The 18,489-nt window shown below is 40.7% G+C and overlaps 1 protein-coding gene across 1 annotated transcript in view; it reads left to right on the forward strand.

Moving 5' to 3' along the window:
• Window positions 1-18,489, forward strand: part of nav3 (neuron navigator 3) — a 182,074-nt gene that overhangs the window by 134,186 nt on the left and 29,399 nt on the right. The window contains exons 13-15 of the mRNA XM_085376519.1: window positions 13,742-13,865; window positions 16,090-16,399; window positions 16,930-17,656. Of these exons, the coding sequence (XP_085232645.1) occupies window positions 13,742-13,865; window positions 16,090-16,399; window positions 16,930-17,656 (1,161 nt within the window). The remainder of the gene's footprint in view (window positions 1-13,741; window positions 13,866-16,089; window positions 16,400-16,929; window positions 17,657-18,489) is intronic.

Consider the following 18,489-nt stretch of genomic DNA (forward strand, 5'->3'; position numbering starts at 1 on the left):
CATCCATGGCATTTTTATCCCAAACCAACACAGCCCCTCAGGATATGTATCTAAATGACTCATCATGGCTGGCAGGTGACTGAAACCATCTGGGACTAGGACCACGTGGACTTAATGTTTACTGTAGTGGTCATGACATGAGATACTGTATGTGCGCATCTCCATTTCTTTTTAAATGAGCTGTGCCAGTGTGTCTATGTCTTACAAAAAGACAAAAGATTAGAAGAGGAGTTTTATTTTTGAGTGCTTTCATCCTCAGTATTAGGACAGAGCCTAATTGTCATAGAACAAAGTCAATAAGCGTCACACGTACAGCTGCTTTTGATAGTAACTTTATGGTTTCCTGCAGGTGACATTGTGGTTGGAGATATTTCAGGTTTTCCGCATGTGGATTCCAATCCCACTAAACTAATAATCTGAATACTTTAATAGAATTTCTTTGAGATTAGCACAAGAATTCATTGGGACTGTAGGTGAAGATTTTTTTAGTCAAAGGTCAAGGTCACTGTGGAATTAATTAATGACAATTAATAACATTTTACAGTCAGACAAATTTGGACAAAAGGCGTAAACTGCAACTTGACTGGCTGTCAGAGGCATCCATTCGCAAAGTAGTATTCCAGTGATTTCATCTGTGCTAGAACCGAGTACCCTGGAGCCAACCATCTGCTCGAAAACAGCTGAATGACAAAAGCTCAGATCCCTCTTCTGATCAGTCTGCTTCAAAACAATGCTGAGTTTAGCCTTGGCTAAAAGCACCTGCCTAAAAATACCTTCTTGTTATACAACATAGATGAGCACATGCTCATGGCTCTGCTGTCAAGAAAAGACGCCCAAAGAGAGTGTTTTGACACCAGCAGGCTCCCCGCTCTCAGTAGAGACATGAATAAGTAACAGGGCTTCTCTTTTAGCATCCCGGTGGCTCGAGTGTGTTGCCATCTCTTTCTCGCAGCTGGACTGTGGCAGCTGGCTCTGCGTTTTTTGGTTGTCTAAAGCTTCGGGGGCTTGGAGACAAGTTTATATGTGTTGAAAGTGTGCTGTGGTTGTGTTGTCCATGCTTCACAAAAGAAAGCTTGTTGGTGTACTACATTTAAGTGTATTTAGGTGTGGGTGTATGTGTGTTTGTGTGCATGTACAGACTTCTCCATATGCCGTGTGTGCTGCTGAGCAGCAGGATTCGGCCTGTCACTCCGCGTAGCAGTGACAGTCGCAGAGAAGCCGCTCTACTTGTCTTTGCTGTCGTAAGCAGTGAAGAGATTTAGAGGAGAAGGTTTTTTTACTACCAATGACAAACGCAGTCATTATATAAGTCTCTCTCATTGATCTCTTCCAGGGGCACCGCTTAGGAAGAATATATTTGTATTGCACCTGAAACTGGAGCGTCTCAAAGCTTCTGCTATCTAAGCTTTCTAAAGTCTTCTGGCAACTGTCAGTTTTTCAGACATTTGTCCTTTTCAGTATTTCCACCTCAGTGCACACCGGCTAAACTTAACAAATTGTGATAATTGGGACATGCTTTATCACTGATTTGAGTACCCAACTGTGTGTATGTTCATGCAAATGTGCCCTCACTTGTGCAGATGCTTGCATACAGATATATTTCCTCTCAAAAATGGGCAAATTGTGGCCCACACAACCAGACTCTAATTAGCCATCTCTTCATTCAAAGATGCTCGAGGGAAAGTTTCCCTGTTTTTGGACGCTCCGTTTTCCTCCTGTTTCCTATTCTTTGGCACTGATATAAGTGTGTTGTGTGTGCATGTGTGTGTGTGTGTATCTGTGTGTGTGTATGGCAATAATAACTTTTCTGTGTGGAACTTCAGGAAGCACATGCTGCTAAATGCAAGATGGACATGGCATTTCTGACTTTAGGAGTACCATTGAATCCTGGTCTTATCTATGTTCCCAACACATATACACCAGCACACATGTACACATGTCTTTCTTTATATACACACACACTATTGCTTACCCACACACATCCCATAAGTCTTACCCTGAACTGACCCCTCACCTCCTAACTGCACCTCAAAACTGTTTCTGGGTTCCACTTTTCCTCACAGTCAAATATGTGTATTTGATCTTCCAATGTATACTCAGCTGATCTGTCAAATGTACAAATATATGTGACTGTGGAATTTGTGTAAAATATGTGTGATATGTGATTTAGATATTGAATTTTCCTTATGCAAACTTTGATCAAGATCGGTCTTCTCATCTAGGGGGAAATAAGGAACACACATACATAAAATCTTTATAGTATGATGATTGATTACCCTTAGAAAAGTGGTCCAAAGGCATAATGTTTCATAATGATATTTCAGTTTAAACATGGATAAAAAAGGATATTAATTTCCTGCAGATTTGGTTGTTGAACTAGTGCGATGATGCTGGAGAAGACTAACTGTTAGCCTCCTTGTATACCTGTGCTGTTAGACCAGCAGAAGGAGAAAGATCTCAAGGATAAAACTAGGTCTGAATAGGCCTATGCTACTGTATATAGCATAGCCTATAGCACGAGATAAAAGAAGAAAGTATCCAGCATCCAGGAAGTATGAACACTTTAAAAAATGTATTTTCATTTCACTGAGACTTAAACAAAAAAGAACATGTTTAAACTACAATTCTAATAGGTAAAAATCAGAAGTTAAATCAAAATAATATTTAGAATAGACCTGTTCAAAATGCCAGATATACACTAGATGAAAAGCTCTCTTTTCCAATTACTGATGAGAATTGTACCAAATAGACATTAAGCCTGGTCACTAATTAACCAAATACATTTATACCTGAATTAATTTAGCAAACCGTTAGTAAATTCTTAATTCCAGAGATCATGAAAACCGATTAAACTGATCAAACATAGAACATCATTCCAATTTTATCCAGTGAAAAGGTTTCAGAATTTATTTGAATATCACGTTTCCTGTTTTATATCCACGTGGACATCGTTTGATGGATTGACCTCAATGTCTTTCATGTATTCTGTTGTATGGGTGCAGAAAATGTGCATGATGTTCATGTGAAAGATCACCAAGCATCTCCATGCCATCACTGACAACTCCATGCTGCAGCACATGGAAGTTAACTCTTACTTGTGAAACTGCTTATCAAATTTGGTTACTCCTCAACTGAAAATGCTAAATCAGTTTCAACTCCTGGCTATAACTACAATTAATGTGAAAACACCATAGCATAAAGATAGGCCTGATTAAATATACTCCTGCTAAACCCTCACTATCCTATAAATGTTCAGTCATATATTAGAATTTAAATGTGCTGATACCTCATAGAGGAGTTAGGCCCTTTAAGGAAGTATGTTCCTGCCATTACTAATTAATACGATATTTAAATATAGAAATGTTTCAACTTGATTGAAGACAATTAGCGTGCACAGGGGTTCATCTTTTGGTTAGTTAAGTGGCAGCAGGGACGCACTGGAGATGCCCCTGGTTCCATACGGAGGTGAACTATCCACCTCATCAGCGTGGACTTGTGGGTGACAAGGATGAAGGGATATTACTGAGTGAGGTCAGGCTTGCCCTGTCTATTTCTCTCATTGATGATACGTCCCATATGGTCAAGTTCTGCTTCAGTTCATCTGGGTCATCTGAGCATCCATACCTGCCTGGGACTGAAAGTGATTAAGGCTGGGGGGAGTGGCTGATTCAGTCACCCGCCCTTTTGGTCTTATTCTTCATCAGACATAAGAGCAAAAGCAAAAAGCATAAAATGATTTATGAGCTATTATTACCCTTTCCCATGGTATAATTTGACAAAATAGTTCTGATTTGCATCAGATGATGCTGAGCTCTGGTGTGTATTGCAATTGATGTCTGTCCATCATAAGTAAATTATGTGATCAGTTTAGGAGGGGACAGTTAACATGCAATCATGAATCCTTTATTTCCTTTACTTTTTCTTCTCTCAGGGTATGGTGTATGCACTTTCTTACTTTCTGTTCATGCAGTTTTTCTAGACTTTTAGTGATCTTAGGTCTGAGTGATTTGACTTATGAAAAACTGTGACGACACAGTGCTGACTCACATTACACTGACATGAAGTGGCATGAGAGAATCATGTCCTGTAACAATGTGTTACGTACGCTCAGAAGATGTCACAGATGAGGACAGTTTTTGGATTCTTGATGCAAATGCCTGTGTGGTAACCAGGCATTCACAGGCTGTGTTGATAACTAATTTTATGATGACAGTGTGAGGTTCCTGTGACATTCAACACCAATAATAGAGACTCCATGTAGGTGTTCCTTAAATGCTTATTTGTGTGTGTCCAGCTGTACCGTAACCCACATGTTTGAATAGATGTAATACAACTCAGGAAGAAAAAAGGAAGGAGAGCCATTGATTTTACCTGTACAGTGATTTAGAGCTGTATTAGAAAGAAAGAAATTTCATCCATTACCAGCAATGGTCCAAATGTGTTTCGAGTGTTAACGCTCTGCTGATTTTAAAACTTTTAATTGAATAAGTTTCTCTAGTTAAAGTGCCATGTTTACAAAAGAGAAGCAAGCAGCTTATTTGACTGTTGATGCGGACCATGTTCCACTGAGAGTTTACTTGGATTGGGAATTTGTTCAAAACACTGAATTGTCTGCATGTTTTTCAGAAGAGATTTGTGATGAAACTAAAAAAGAAAAAACAGAACTTGAAGTGACAGCATCAGATTTATTCGTTCCTTTCCGGGGTGTCTCGTGTTGTTTAAGAGGATCGATTTAAGAAATGTTTAATTGCATTTTTGAGTTTAGACTTTTCGGCCAATCCAGATTTGTTCAACAGTCGGTCTGTTGTAAATAGGTGGATTACAAGGTAATGTTGGATAGATTTTAGGAAGAATGGACCACAGGGGCATTTGCCTCGGGTTCATCAATTCATTTGGTTAAATATTTCCAAGCATATGACTCCATTCATCATCTGACAGGCCTAATGAGTTAGTGAAGATAAGAATCAACAAAGCTGCTGTCATTGTTAATTCACTTTACTGCCATGGAGCCTGACTCTGTTGTGGATTATGAAATCGTAATCTTGTTAAATGACGAGTGTTGCGGTATAATTACAGCAAAACAGCATTTACAAAGCCTTTAAACCTATTACTGTTTGTGTCCCAAATTAGGTATCATCAGACTCCAGATTCAATACATAATTCTGCTTTTAACCATCTGATAGAGAAGAAAATCAACAAATCTAAATATCTAAATAAAATGCTGACTGTTTAGTCTTTATCATTCCGGGTGACTGTTGTACTAACTCGTTACGTTTTTAGTCCTTAATTGTGGCAAACCATGTCAAGTCTGTCTCCACACGATTGTGTGTCAGCGGCTGATTGTTTATTCTGGTGAAACGCAGAGATCAGAGCTGGTCAGATGCAAACCTCAGCTGAGGGGCTTTGGAGAGCTGACACTGTGCTGCCACTGTCTATCAAGTTTTACTGCTGTAATCCCAGGAATACAAAGGATTTTCTGTTTCAGAAGTGCAGAGGATGCTAGGTTTGGTTTGCCAAGTCACCTGTCAGACAGAGCAGACGGTGGCTGTGTGACCCACCGATGCCCTGCTGCTTCTAGGGCTCATTTAAAACACACCTTTTTTTCCTTGCTTTTATTTGCTGTGTGAGTTCAGTGTCATTGTAATGAGTACTAGGTGGCATTACTCTTTTGTTGATGCCTTCATTTCCCACAGTACAGCTCAGAAAATAACATTTCTGAAATATCCATGCGTCATTCTCAAAACTAGGTTTGGTGTCAACGTTGGTACAGACGCAGCATCTCCACCTACAGTCAGTCAAAATAGGTGGACTGTGGTTACACAACATACAGTTTGGTCATTTGCAGTAAAACCATACATAGTATATTTTTAACAGCATTATTTTTATAGACAAAGCCTGAAGTCCTGACAGTCAAGCTGCTTCTCCCCTTGATTTCTGAACTTTCTGTGTTTAATAATAAATACAATTAAATCAAATCAAAAATCAAATCAAATCAAATCTGAGGGTCAAATCAAATCTGAGGGTCCCATATATTTTTCAGGGCACTTTTAAATATTGAGTGAATAGGATCTTAAAAAAAGAAATAGGTTCAGATGTTAGGGTCCCCGCCTGCAAATAATGTCAAAGGTTACATATGCTGAAAATCATAAGAATTACTTTAATCCACATTATAATTTATAATTAAAACCTCACCCTTAAACAGTAAAGATACACAGGTTTCTAAAGTGCTGCTAAGCTTCACGCATACAGAATAATTCATTAACAGCCACATTTTAATGGGATTTCTGGAATGAAATTGAACTTTTGGTATATCTTCATCCATTGTGTGTTTCCTTGTGCTAGCAACCTGACTGCTAGCCTACAGAAAAAAGAAACAGTTCCTGTTACTTGTGCTGGATGGTGAATAAGCTTCCGATGCCTCCCTATTTGGAAGTTGAGTGATATTTACAAACTAAAGAAATATGTTAAATTTATAGTGATGTAATCTGTGCTGCATGGTGCAGAAGTAGAGGGCTGAGAGTAAGACATCTGAGAGACTGGATGCTCACCCATTGTTGATGTAGAGATTAAGATCCCTCACCACCTGCTCTGAATCTGGCAGTAAGTCTGATGTCCCTTTTTTCTCCTCACAGATGGACTCCTCCATTTTATCCAATCAAATCCTCACATGGCTAAATTTATCATCCTGGTACCTAAGCAAACCAGCATCATAGATTATGCACGGAGCTGTTAAATAAGCCTCTAATGTCATCCTACAGAAGAGATGAGGAACAGACTTTGGAGGTCTCCCATGATGCTCTTGATTATTATCAGTGTAATTTGACTGATTATTTGGTCTGGGGTGTTTCCAATGAACTGAGGTGATGTGTTTTAGTTGGTGTGTTTTGTCTAGTGTCAGTCCAAAACCCAAACATTTCTTAACAGTATGCTTTTGTAGTTTATTGCTCACATTTTCTTCAGAAAATACAAAAATGCTGCTGACTTACCGTCACATGCCGTACTGTATTTGTTTGTATGGAGCTTTAAATCATATTTTAGTGAAGTTTCCAGCTTCAGGCCAGTGGAGGAGGAGGAGGCTGGTGGTTGGACCAACTGTGGCTTATGCGGGTTATTTGTTTGCATTTGCCAGCAGCTTGCCATAGACTTGAACAAACCCCTGCTGGGATGTATTAGCCTGCTGTAAACCCTACGGTGCTGAACAGCTAAAGACTTTGTTGTTGTCTTTGACTGCATTGCAGTAGGACGTCTGGACACATTAACCAGTCAGGCCAGGCACTGCTGTTGTCCTGCTGGCTCACTGCTTAGCAGCAGACATATTTCCAGCCCATCCCTCCAAGGTCACCCTGCTCCTTCCTTTAATTGAGTTGTGTCGAGGTGAATTCGATTCCACAGTCAGTGCTGGGTCTGATTGTTAAGTTTGTTTGCTTTTTTTCTGGGACATTTCTTATTTTAAGTAAATGCTGCTTGACTTCTCTTTCCCAACACAGCAACCAGCATCCAGTTCACTTTTACTTCTCCCTGATAAAGTACATTTCTGCCATCAGAGACCAATCTTCAGTTAAAATTAAAAGACGAAATGGAATGCTTAGCGTTAGCATTGAACGGGAAATCCAAAGAAAATGGTTAAACCCCATGGCTCATTATGTCGGTGATGTCTTGGAAGCTTTTCTAATCAAGTGTTCAGCAAAACAAAACTACGTGAATGGAAGTTCACTGGTGAAAAGAAATAAGCTCTATAGTTTTTCTTTGCCTAAGAATCAAAGAGGGGAGTCGTGAATCTGTCTAATTATATCCCAACGCAACGCTGCGTGGACAGTCGTTGCTGAGCATCTCACGCATTATTCATGAGGTCACTTCCAGTCAGAGGCTTTTACCAAAGACAGAACAAATTCTGCTCCCCAGAATAGACCTTCCTCTTTGATTTGACTCTATTCTGCATTGTCATCGTCATTTAATTAACCCTTAGTAACCCCCTGCTGACGACATGTCTTCCTGGCACTCCTTGGCTGGCAGAGGCCCATCCTGGTTGGGAGGGGAGACGAAGAGAGAGGAGGGGGAGCTGGCAGTAGCAGTGGGTAAAAGTGGAAGACTGAGTGACTCCTTTGCTCCTCTCTCTCTCTCTCTTGTTTCCATTTTCTCTCTTGACTCCCAGTCGAGCCACAGCTCCTAGCTTCTCTGCTAGGTGGGGTCTTGCCTCTTGGTAGTGTAGGCGTGGTATTGAACAAAGTAGAACTCTTCTTTGATAAAACAACAGACAGCACCCAACCCATGGGAGGTAAGTTGATGGCAAAGCTGGAAACTGCTCTATACCTAAGCTCTGTTTTGAACCTGTGAACACTGTCGTGTGTTTTGAGCACCGTCATATTGTACAGTTTGTTCTGATAGCTCGGCTCTGTAAGAACTCCATCCGAGGAGAAAATGAGCCTATTGCTTGCAAATCATTTCAAGTCTATGACTTGCATTTTTTAATGTTTTTTTTTTTAAGTCTTACTGCAGGAGCTCAGTGGCATTAATTTGGATTAGTCTCTATGCAAATGAGTGCTTTCCATTTACATTATTTAAGTCTCTACATTTGTCCTAAGAGGTATTTACTGTTTCAAAGACAATCCACTCCACTGTTTTAGACTAAATTAAAATGCTGCTCATCAGGTTTGATTATTATCTCTGAATGTTTTTTATTGTTTGGTCGTCTGAGGTAATCGTTGTGTTCATGTCACTTCAATTTCCTGTTTATCCTCGTCATTTAAATGACTGTCTTAGTGTTGTTTTTTTCTTTTGACAAATCTTTCTTTTAGCTGAAAACATAAAAATGAACACACTTAAATGTGTTCAATGTGACAAACTTACGTGTTTTTCTTTCCTGATTTGTTACATAAGAGGTCCTCTGAGGAAATGTTTCATTCTTTCATCTGTACGATACCAATTTAATACTTTTCAGTACTACCGCCTCCAAATATTTATTAAAGTACTCGTCAAAATCACGCTTATCACCAAGATAAAGTGTAATCCCGAGTGCTAGCCTTTGCTCACGTCGCTAATAGCATTTCTCCTCTGGGCTGTGGAAGGAACAAGACCAGCTGTATTGAATATTGCATGAGATGATGTTTGCATGGTTGAATGGAGCCCTTCAATGCATTCACAGCATGGAGGCACCTTGCGAAAATCAAAGATTTACAATAGAATCTGCAGTGAAATAAAAACATCAGTCCAGCAGGTAGCTGTCTTTAGCTCATGAGCACTTTTTACTCAAGCTCCTTTTGGGTCAGCAGGTGCCTTGTTAACGTCCTTTTTTGTAGATTTTCCATGCTGAGATTTCCCCAGCAGGTCCCGGGGACTTAAAAATGGGCCAAACCTTTTTATAGCACTAGTTACCTTACAGCTCGATACCACTGAATCTGTCCTATACTGACTTATAACAAGTTGCACTATGTAGGACATTACAGCTGGAGACGTCACAGCATCACGAGGGAAGTCGCATGTTTTCACACTATGACTTGATTCACACCATCTTCTCATTTTACTGCCTTGCTTTTGAAATAAGGGAGAGAAGCCAGTATCTCCACTCGAGTAGTCTGTTCTGTACATTGTAACTTATTGTTAATTTAAGAAGCTATGACACAGAAGTCCGGCCCGCCTGCCTCCTGCTGTTGGGTTACTGAGTTCGTCTGTGCCATTTTTAAGGATACCACGCTCTCCAGTAGGAGATGCTGTGACGTGCAAGTCTGAGAGGAGGAGCTTGGTTAGTCAGAGTTCTGCCAGTTTCAGGGAGTCATCCTGATAAAATATTCAGCCCCTTACAGTCAGCCAGGCTCTAAAGCGGAGGAGGAGAATGTATTGTTGTTTTCTTTTTGTATTATCAACACTTTATCCCAGGAAGTTCCACAGAGCGTGGATGCTGCTCTGCAGCAGTCCCCAGCCAAATCACACAAACCAAGACCAGTAATCCATTACTGTTCACTGAGCTCAACTAACACTGAAGCTCCAGTAATAGGAGTCTTCTCTGAGCTCTGTGCAGGATATGTGGGAGCTGATCAATACCGGTGCTCAGCTGTTACCTGAATTTGTGCTGAGATATCTGGAACTTATTTTCCTTTGTTTTGTTCAGTATATTTTGTGTGATTAGAATCCCAAAATATCATCTTGTTTATTCCAAGAATTCTCAATTTTTCTCCAAATATAGCACCAACATTAGCAACACTGTCTCACTAAAGAAAGATGCTGCCATTGCTCATTATACTGTTTAACATAAATTGGTTGAAGATGGATTGTTAAAGAAGTGAATGATAAAGATATTGATCATCTGCATTTTGTAGTTATGCATGCAGCAATAATTCAGCATGATTCAGAGTTAATTATGTAAAAAGTCATTCAGTCGTTCCCCGACCGTTCAGAAAAATTCTTCACAAAGATGATTTTTAATTTTACATTAGAGAGGCCACCAAAGAATGAAAGGGCAATCTGTTGTTACCAGGGGACCAGTGCAAAATAAGTCTTATTTTGAAGTCAGTGAGCTTTTTCACTGCCATCTGCCTTTGCTTACTTATTATGATGATAGTTTCCCACTGCTGTTTCACCATTCCCTCATTTGCATTTTGTAACTGCTCAGCACTTGATTTATCGAGTCCAGTTAATCTCAGTTTGGAGGAAATTCCAAACTGCTAACAGTGTGTAAACAGAGAAGTTTTAAAATAAGCTTGAATGATTTTTGGTGTGCAAAACCATCTGTCTTTGATCTCTGCTTATCCTGTCTTAAAAATAGAATTTAATGTTCAGCTTTTCATATCAATAATTTTAAGTTTAATTAGACATAAAAGACATCTTTCTGTGTTTCTGCTAACAAAAATGTTTTTTTGGCGGGGGTTTTATTTTGGAGGGCTCCCAAGTTCATTTGGAGGTTTAAGTTAGACTCCATCTGCCCCTGTTGTCTGTCACGCTGAGGAAGGCTGGTCTCACAGGAAGCAGCAGTGTGCGGCGTAACTCCCCCTGTCACTTTTGTAGTTTGTGAGACAAGCTGTGCTGAGCAAAGGGGTAACTTTAAATCAGATCATGAAGGTGACCTGGCAGCCTGTCACCACCAAAATTTTAAATGCATCTTAAAACCAGAACAAACCTGTACAGTTACCCTGGACACTCATCCAGTGAAAGGTAAGCCGCAGTATCAGCTTAAGAGGAAAAGATTAAAGCAAAGCAAGCCAGGCATGTTTCACTGCCATTGATCAAGCTTTGTTTGTAAAAGTCTGGCATGTGCAGAAACACACTGAGTGCAACACTTGGTTTGACTTGTGTTTGATATTAGAAGCTCACTCTCAGTGCTCAACAGCAGCTTCTTTTTTGTTGAATAGCTCCTCTAAAGCTGGAGATACACGACTGAAAAGCTCAGACTGACAGCTGGGATAGCATTTATTTTTTGTGCGACAAGCTTCTGCTGTGCTTTATTCCTCCATCTCTGAGACGTTTTTCCAATAATGGCTTTGAGTTGAAGGAAAATGAAATCTCAGAATAAAAAATTAGAATGACAGAATAAGAAATTGGCTTTTGATTAGAGCAGGGCGATATGACCAAAAATATCTATCACGATATAAATTTTAAAATTTGCGATAACGATATAACTGACGATATAATTGACACTAGACAAAATACTTTACAACTCCACAACTTTAGTGCAAAAAACCCCATTAATGTATTTTCACTTAAACAAGCAGCTGTTTTTTTATGTGCATTGAAGTTATATAAAAAATTTACAGTGCAAATTCCTTGCTGACATTTTAACCAAAAGGTATTTCCAGTGGAAATTGGCCGACATATCCTCAGCATAGCCATGTATAATATCCACAACTTAAAAAGAGGTTACACACACACACACAATATGGTAATATTATGTTGAAGCACAGTACATATCATACATATCACTCCGCGAGGCTCCTGCCTAATATAGCCGTAATGCTCCGGCAATCCATCAAGCGGTGCGGGTTCGTAGCTTAGCAAAGTCGTACTAAAACATTTGACAGATTTTCGAGCGCCGTGTACATAAAATCGTTTCGAGGTCAGTAAACACAACCAGAATTCATGCATAAGGCACACGGGATTATAAGGGGCACTGTCGATTTTCAGAAAAAAAAATATCAAAGGATTGATTTTAAGTGTGCCGTATTTTCCAAACAACACGGTAATAACGACGGCCCGCTAGCATGCGCTACCAAAAATAGTGCTTTGTTGTGTATCTGACGGACGAAAGCCAAACCAGTTCCACACCACTGAAGTTGCAGCATTTTTACAAACCAATTCTGGTTCATCCGTTTCATTTAACGATCCGTGTTCGCTCTTCTCATTCTGCGTCGCCGCCATGTGCGTATGTAAACCTAGGCACTGCGCATGCGCGTTTTACCCATATTCTATCGCGATATTTCATTTTCCTATCGTTGCCCAAAATTACACCGGTATTACCGTGAACGGTATGATATAGCCCAGCCCTACTTTTGATGTTTGCTTTTGTGCTTTTTTATAGAAATATTTCTTTTTACATGGGGCAGGTTTTTTTCCAGCCTAAATTTCTAGAAATGTTGATCTCATTACAGATTGTTTCACCTAAAGTTTCCTGCAGACATTATGAGTCAGGGGCCTGGTCAGATTTGGGCTGTGAAGATAAATGTTGCTCATTTGAAATCTGTCAGAAGACCAAATCAATTTTGCATTGCACCAGTGGACAACTGGGTTGCTAGGTGTCTGCTCACCGCTAAATTCATTACAGGTGTCAAGTGAATATACACCACCGATTAATATTTAGTGCCTACACTCAGGCACTGTGTTTTTGTACACCTTGGTTTGGGAAACAGGAGTAGAGTAGGTTTCTCTCTTTATTATCATGCCTAAAAACACAATTAAAAGGAACAAAAGTCAAGTTATATGCATGTTTTAAGCATAACAGCTCTTATGCTTTTGACTCAACAGCACCATCATTTTCTCTGGGCTTCTTCTGCACATGTCTGCACATCTCCAGCTCTCCTACTATCCCGCCTCTCCTGCTTTCTGGGTTCTCCATTTCCAGAATTTCATTCTTTATGTTTTTAATTCTGATTTTATCATTTTTTTTTAACAAAATGAACATTTGTGACATATCAAAGCCCCTTGACATTGTTGTCTGTTTGAATATTATAGGGTGATGTGGTGTGAGCACTCATTTCGGTACATCTTTATTTGTTTTTTCAGAAATTAAAGTCTTGGAGCTATTTGGTTAGATTTGTCATGCTAATTACGGGTGTGTCATCGAAACACACACAGACCAACACACAAAGGCAAACACACACAGATGAGACTCGATATGTTGGTATGTAAACCAGTTGTTGTGTGTGAGGACTGTCAGGACTGTACATGTGTCTGTGAGCTGTCACATCTATAGTGCCGGCCGACTCTCAGTTTGCCTGTCTGAATATATGTGTGTAAGAGCTCAGTGAAAGCAAATACAAACTAATGTATTATTACTGCAGGTGATTAATTATGTCTGATAGTAGCAAATAATGCTTGAGCTTGCAAACACAAAAATTTACATTACATTACAAATGTCATTTTGTGGGGAAAACAATTAAACTGGGAAGTCTCAAAAACTCATGATATCAAATTATGCACTAAAGGAGCACAGCGGTTTGACTGGAAATGATTTGCTATCGTGGATGGTTAAAACTTCATTCTTCTTGTGGCCTCACCATTGTCTTCTTCTTTGTCCGTTCTCTCTCTCCTGTTGTAGCTGGGACGACAGCAGCTCAGTGAGCAGCGGCCTAAGTGACACGCTGGACAACATCAGTACTGATGATCTGAACACACCTGCATACTCCTGTGTCAGCTCATCGCGCAAAAGCAAAGGAGCGCAGGTGAGCACATAAAAAATAACCATTCGATAGCCTCAAATAGGCTCACAGCTGGGATAGCCACACGTTGTCTGTGGCTCGTCATCATCTATGACTTTTTTAGGCTTCTGTTCCATGTCTCTGCCTCTATGGGTTCAGGCAAAATTACTCATTTGTTAATTAGAGAGATTACCATAAATTCTGGTGCAGATGTTAATGTTTACATTAGTACCACCATATGTCATAATGCTTCATTTTCATTTATTTATGTGGCAAAAATATTATAAGTTGCTACATATAGTATGATTGGGGGGGTTTAGTATTAATGGTCACAGGTCAGGATGAATTTGATTAATGTTACATCTGCTAAGCATCAAAGTTATTATACAGTTTCACATTAAACTGTTTATTTTAGCTTTGCCCATTTATTTTCAACTGTAATTTCAGTTTGTTTGACTCTTTTCAGTTCAGTTTTGATTGTTTCCTTGGTCAGTTTTTATTATTTTCATTGTTAGTTTTAGTTTCTTTGATGATATTTGTCTAATATCTAGTTATTAGAATGAAAGCACTGCCGTGAGCGGTGTAGTGGTTAGCACTATTGCCTAGGTCCTGGGTCTGAATCCACCGTCTGGTTGGGACCTTTCTGTGTGGAGTTAGCCTGTTCTCCCCGTGTGTGCGTGGGTTCTCCGACTTCCTCCCACAGTCCACAGACATGAAGTTAATGGAGTTTAGGTTAATTGGTGATTCTAAATTGGCCATAGGTGTGAATGTGAGTGTGAATGCTTGCCTGTCTCTCTGTGTTAGCCCACACAGGGTGTACCCTGCTTCTCACCCTATGGCAGCTGGGATAGGCTCCAGCCCCCCATCAACCCCCATGACCATGAATTGGATAAGCAGGAAAAAATTAGATGGATGGATGCACTCATAGTCATCTACTCTCCCATAATCTCATGAAATATATGCGCTAATACCTCCTCATGTGTTTTAGTTAAATGTAATAAATGATAAGCATATTACCATCGTGACCATGGTGTTATTGTAGGATTAGTGTTTAGTTCAAAGCCGCACTCACAGAGCATGTAGCATCAAGTCTCAGTCATGATACCTATAGAGCAATTAGCAGCTGTGAGTAACCAGTGTTAGTTGCACAGTAATTATCTCCCAAACTAAAACACATTTCCTGCCGTGACCAACTTGAAAATCACGACTTTGCATGTCTTGTCACATCTTGTTATTTAAACTTTCACATTTCTTTCAACTTTGTGTTATGTCTTGATCAAGGCACACACCAACAATTTTACACGCTTACTTGACTTGCTTTGTTACCGTTGGGATAAGCTCCCATTATAAACTGGCGGTGAAGTGTGTGAAAGAAGCAGGCATGGAGGGTTTCATTTTTTTTGGTGTTGCATTGCATTGGGGCAATGTGGGATTGAGGATTTATGGTGATTTGACATTTCCTTTGATAATATTGCAACAATAGCACCAAATCACAGCAGTATGCATACTTGCTATAGTGAGAGCAGGACTGTATAGTTTTATAGTTTGAACAGTTCCTATTTTTCTTAATTTGATTTCTATATTTGTGCTCAAGGAATTAACTGTGGACAGAGGGCCGGTGCTCGGTTCTCCTCAGAGACGTTCACCGTATTCTGCCAAGTATTCTTGGCCCCTCATGAAATACCTAACAGACTGGGCTCTTAAGAGACTCTACCGTTGCTAGGGAGACTGACCATCTGTTCCGGTAGGCTAGCTGTCACTGCTATGTGTTTGAGTTTGTGTGGGTGCGTTCATATGCGCCTCAAAAGCAGAGATCTGGATGTGGGAGATTCCAAAGATAGCTAACACTTCACATGCAGACATAAACCACGCTGCTCAGCTTGTGCAGAGACTTACTTCTTTTTGCTGACTCTTTGCTGACTGTATTGCTTTAGTGTGTCACCTTTCAATAGTTTAAATATTGCATATAATTTTCAAAGCATTGTGACTTATTTGATTTCTTCCATTTAAGGCAGGGTTGACAAACCAAGATATAAAACTTGCTTGCAATCATTTCCTGTCACTGCATTTTTTTTTTTTGCATTCTTTATAAATATTGTTAAGGAACTGCAGTGATGATCAGGTAATGCTTTTAAGACTTACTGGTATAAACTGCAGCCCAGAAGCATTACAGTTTTGTTACTGAATTCTTCCATCTATTTATCAGTTTGTGTGCACTCCCTGATTCTCTGTATGACAACCCCCACAGTCCCAGAAAGGAAGCAGATCCAAGCATGCGGAGCAGGTGGTGAGCAGCAGTTGGGCTGGAGCTGAAGACCTGAAGAAGGTAGAGGAGGAGCTGGATGCAAGCATGGATCCTAGCAGTGGCTCTTCCCGTTGGAAGACCTCCTCGTCTTCCCCATCCTCCCAAACCCAGGGCCAGTATGAGGACGCCAGTCAGAAGGCAGCTGCGCTGGCCCAGATGTCCCAAACAGGCTCATGGAGAAGGGGTATGACAGCCCAGGTGGGCATTACACCACCCAGAACCAAGGGGACGTCCGCTGCCCTGAAAACACCAGGTAGGAGAGGAAGCCTGCCATCTTTGTCTAGAAGTGATTTTGGAAGTAGAGCAATTATACAAAGCGATTATAGACTGGGACAGAATTAAAATGTGACTTTTTGAACAAAGGAGACTCCATTTAAAAAAAAACCCTAATCTACAACATATATTGATCGAGTATTACTGGTATTAATATTAGAACATTAAAAATGATTGTATCTAGGTGATTTCCTAGTGAATGTTTTTCACATCAGACATCAGAAAGTGATCTTTATAGAAAGAGCAAAAATAACTTTAATGGGCTTACATGACGCTGAAGAAGAAGTCGTAATAATAATGTTGATTTAAGATGAACATGACTGAATCTTAAATGTTTACTAAACACAGCGAGTTGTGCTTCAGATAACTTGGTTGGCTGTAGCATGAGCAACGATTGCTGTGATTCTGGCTGTGGGCACCAATATATTGATTCTATGGCACCAAAGGGTAAACTCCGAGTACAGATGATGCGATGATTGGTGATATTTTTGGATTTGTGTACTTTGACAGGCAAAACCGATGATGCAAAAGCCTCAGAGAAGGGTAAGGTGCCTTCCAAGAGCTCATCTGGCATCCAGCGCTCACCCTCAGACGCTGGCAGGAGTAGTGGGGACGAAGGCAAGAAACCCCCTTCTGGCATCACACGCCCACCCACCACAGGCTCATTTGGTTACAAGAAGATCCAGGGTGCCACTGGCACGCTAATTACCTCCAGTGGTGCGATACTCGCCAGTGGCTCAGCCACCCTGGGCAAGGCACCCAAATCTTCAGCTGCCATCAGCAAAGGTGCAAGCATCAGTGGTGTGCGGAAGACCAGTCTGGATGGCTCACAGCCCCAGGATGATGGCATCCTGCTCAGCTGCAGTGGCTCGAAAGTGACCCTGCAGTACCGCTCCTTACCCAGGCCAGCTAAATCCTCCAGTGGGGTGGCCGCAGGGCGCAGTGGGCATCGCTCCAGCTCCAGCAGCATCGACTCAAATGTCAGTGGCAAGTCAGCTGGTGGGGCAACAACGCAAACAGGCACTAAACGCAGGGATGGAAAAGTGGGCTCAGAACGCTCTAGTCCCATCACCATCAACCAGACCGATAAGGAGAAAGTGGCGGTGTCAGATCAAGACCCAGCAGCAGGACTATCCACCTCCCCAAAGTCTAGCCCCACCTCCACCTCAACAGGCCAGTCAGGCCTCAGGCAACCAGGCTCCAAGTACCCCGATATCGCTTCTCCAACCTTTCGCAGGTCTGATACACCATACGCACACACAGCACTCATTCTGTCTTTGTCCCTGACTTTGTGTTTCTGTGTGAATCCAGCATTTCATCACATTTCTTTTTCAATTCCCTGATTGTTAGTTAAAAGCAGCATCTTTTACAGCAAGGACATTTGGGGCAGTTTTTTTTGAAAGACTGAATCTTTTCACCATATCTTCTCCAGAATTTAGGCGAGTTTAATCCATTATGATACGTGGTGTTTAGTGACGCTTTTCCACTGCAGGTTATTCCCCAGGTTTCTATAACGGAGAGAAAAGATATCCATAATGTCAAAGTTTCACTTAAAATATATGCCATCTCTATCAATTTTAGATATGTTTGGATGTGCAAGATGAATATCAGACACTTAATAAATCATATTAGATTGCCTCCGTGGAAATATTGATAGAGTCAGTAGACTTGGCTGCATAGCTAAGGGGTGCCATAACATAGATTGCTCCCTGGTGTAGCTGATAAGTCACTGCAAATGCAACACATCTTTACCCTGAAGATGAGGGTCTGATGGCTTTTCATTCAGCAAATTCAACCCAGCAGTGTTTATCAGAACTGACAAGAGACAGGACTTTCTCTGCACACCAGTCCCTCACTCATTAGAAGCATGCATTCGGCAGGCGCGTCCAAACATCCGTCCCATCCAATCTGTCAAGCCAACACGTTTCATCTGCATGTCATAGCTTTTTTTCTTCCCCCCAGAGTGTGTCACCTATATATTGTGTGATTGCGGTGACAGAGTGGGACAGGCACAAGCAGAGTAGCAGGCTGCCTGAGCATATGCAGAAGGCAAACAGGGTTGAGTGGCCT

This window comes from Diplotaxodon limnothrissa, linkage group LG17 (assembly GCF_057381915.1).
Source record: "Diplotaxodon limnothrissa isolate DT_005_m linkage group LG17, D_limnothrissa_male_GT1.1, whole genome shotgun sequence".
Taxonomy (NCBI): domain Eukaryota; kingdom Metazoa; phylum Chordata; class Actinopteri; order Cichliformes; family Cichlidae; genus Diplotaxodon; species Diplotaxodon limnothrissa.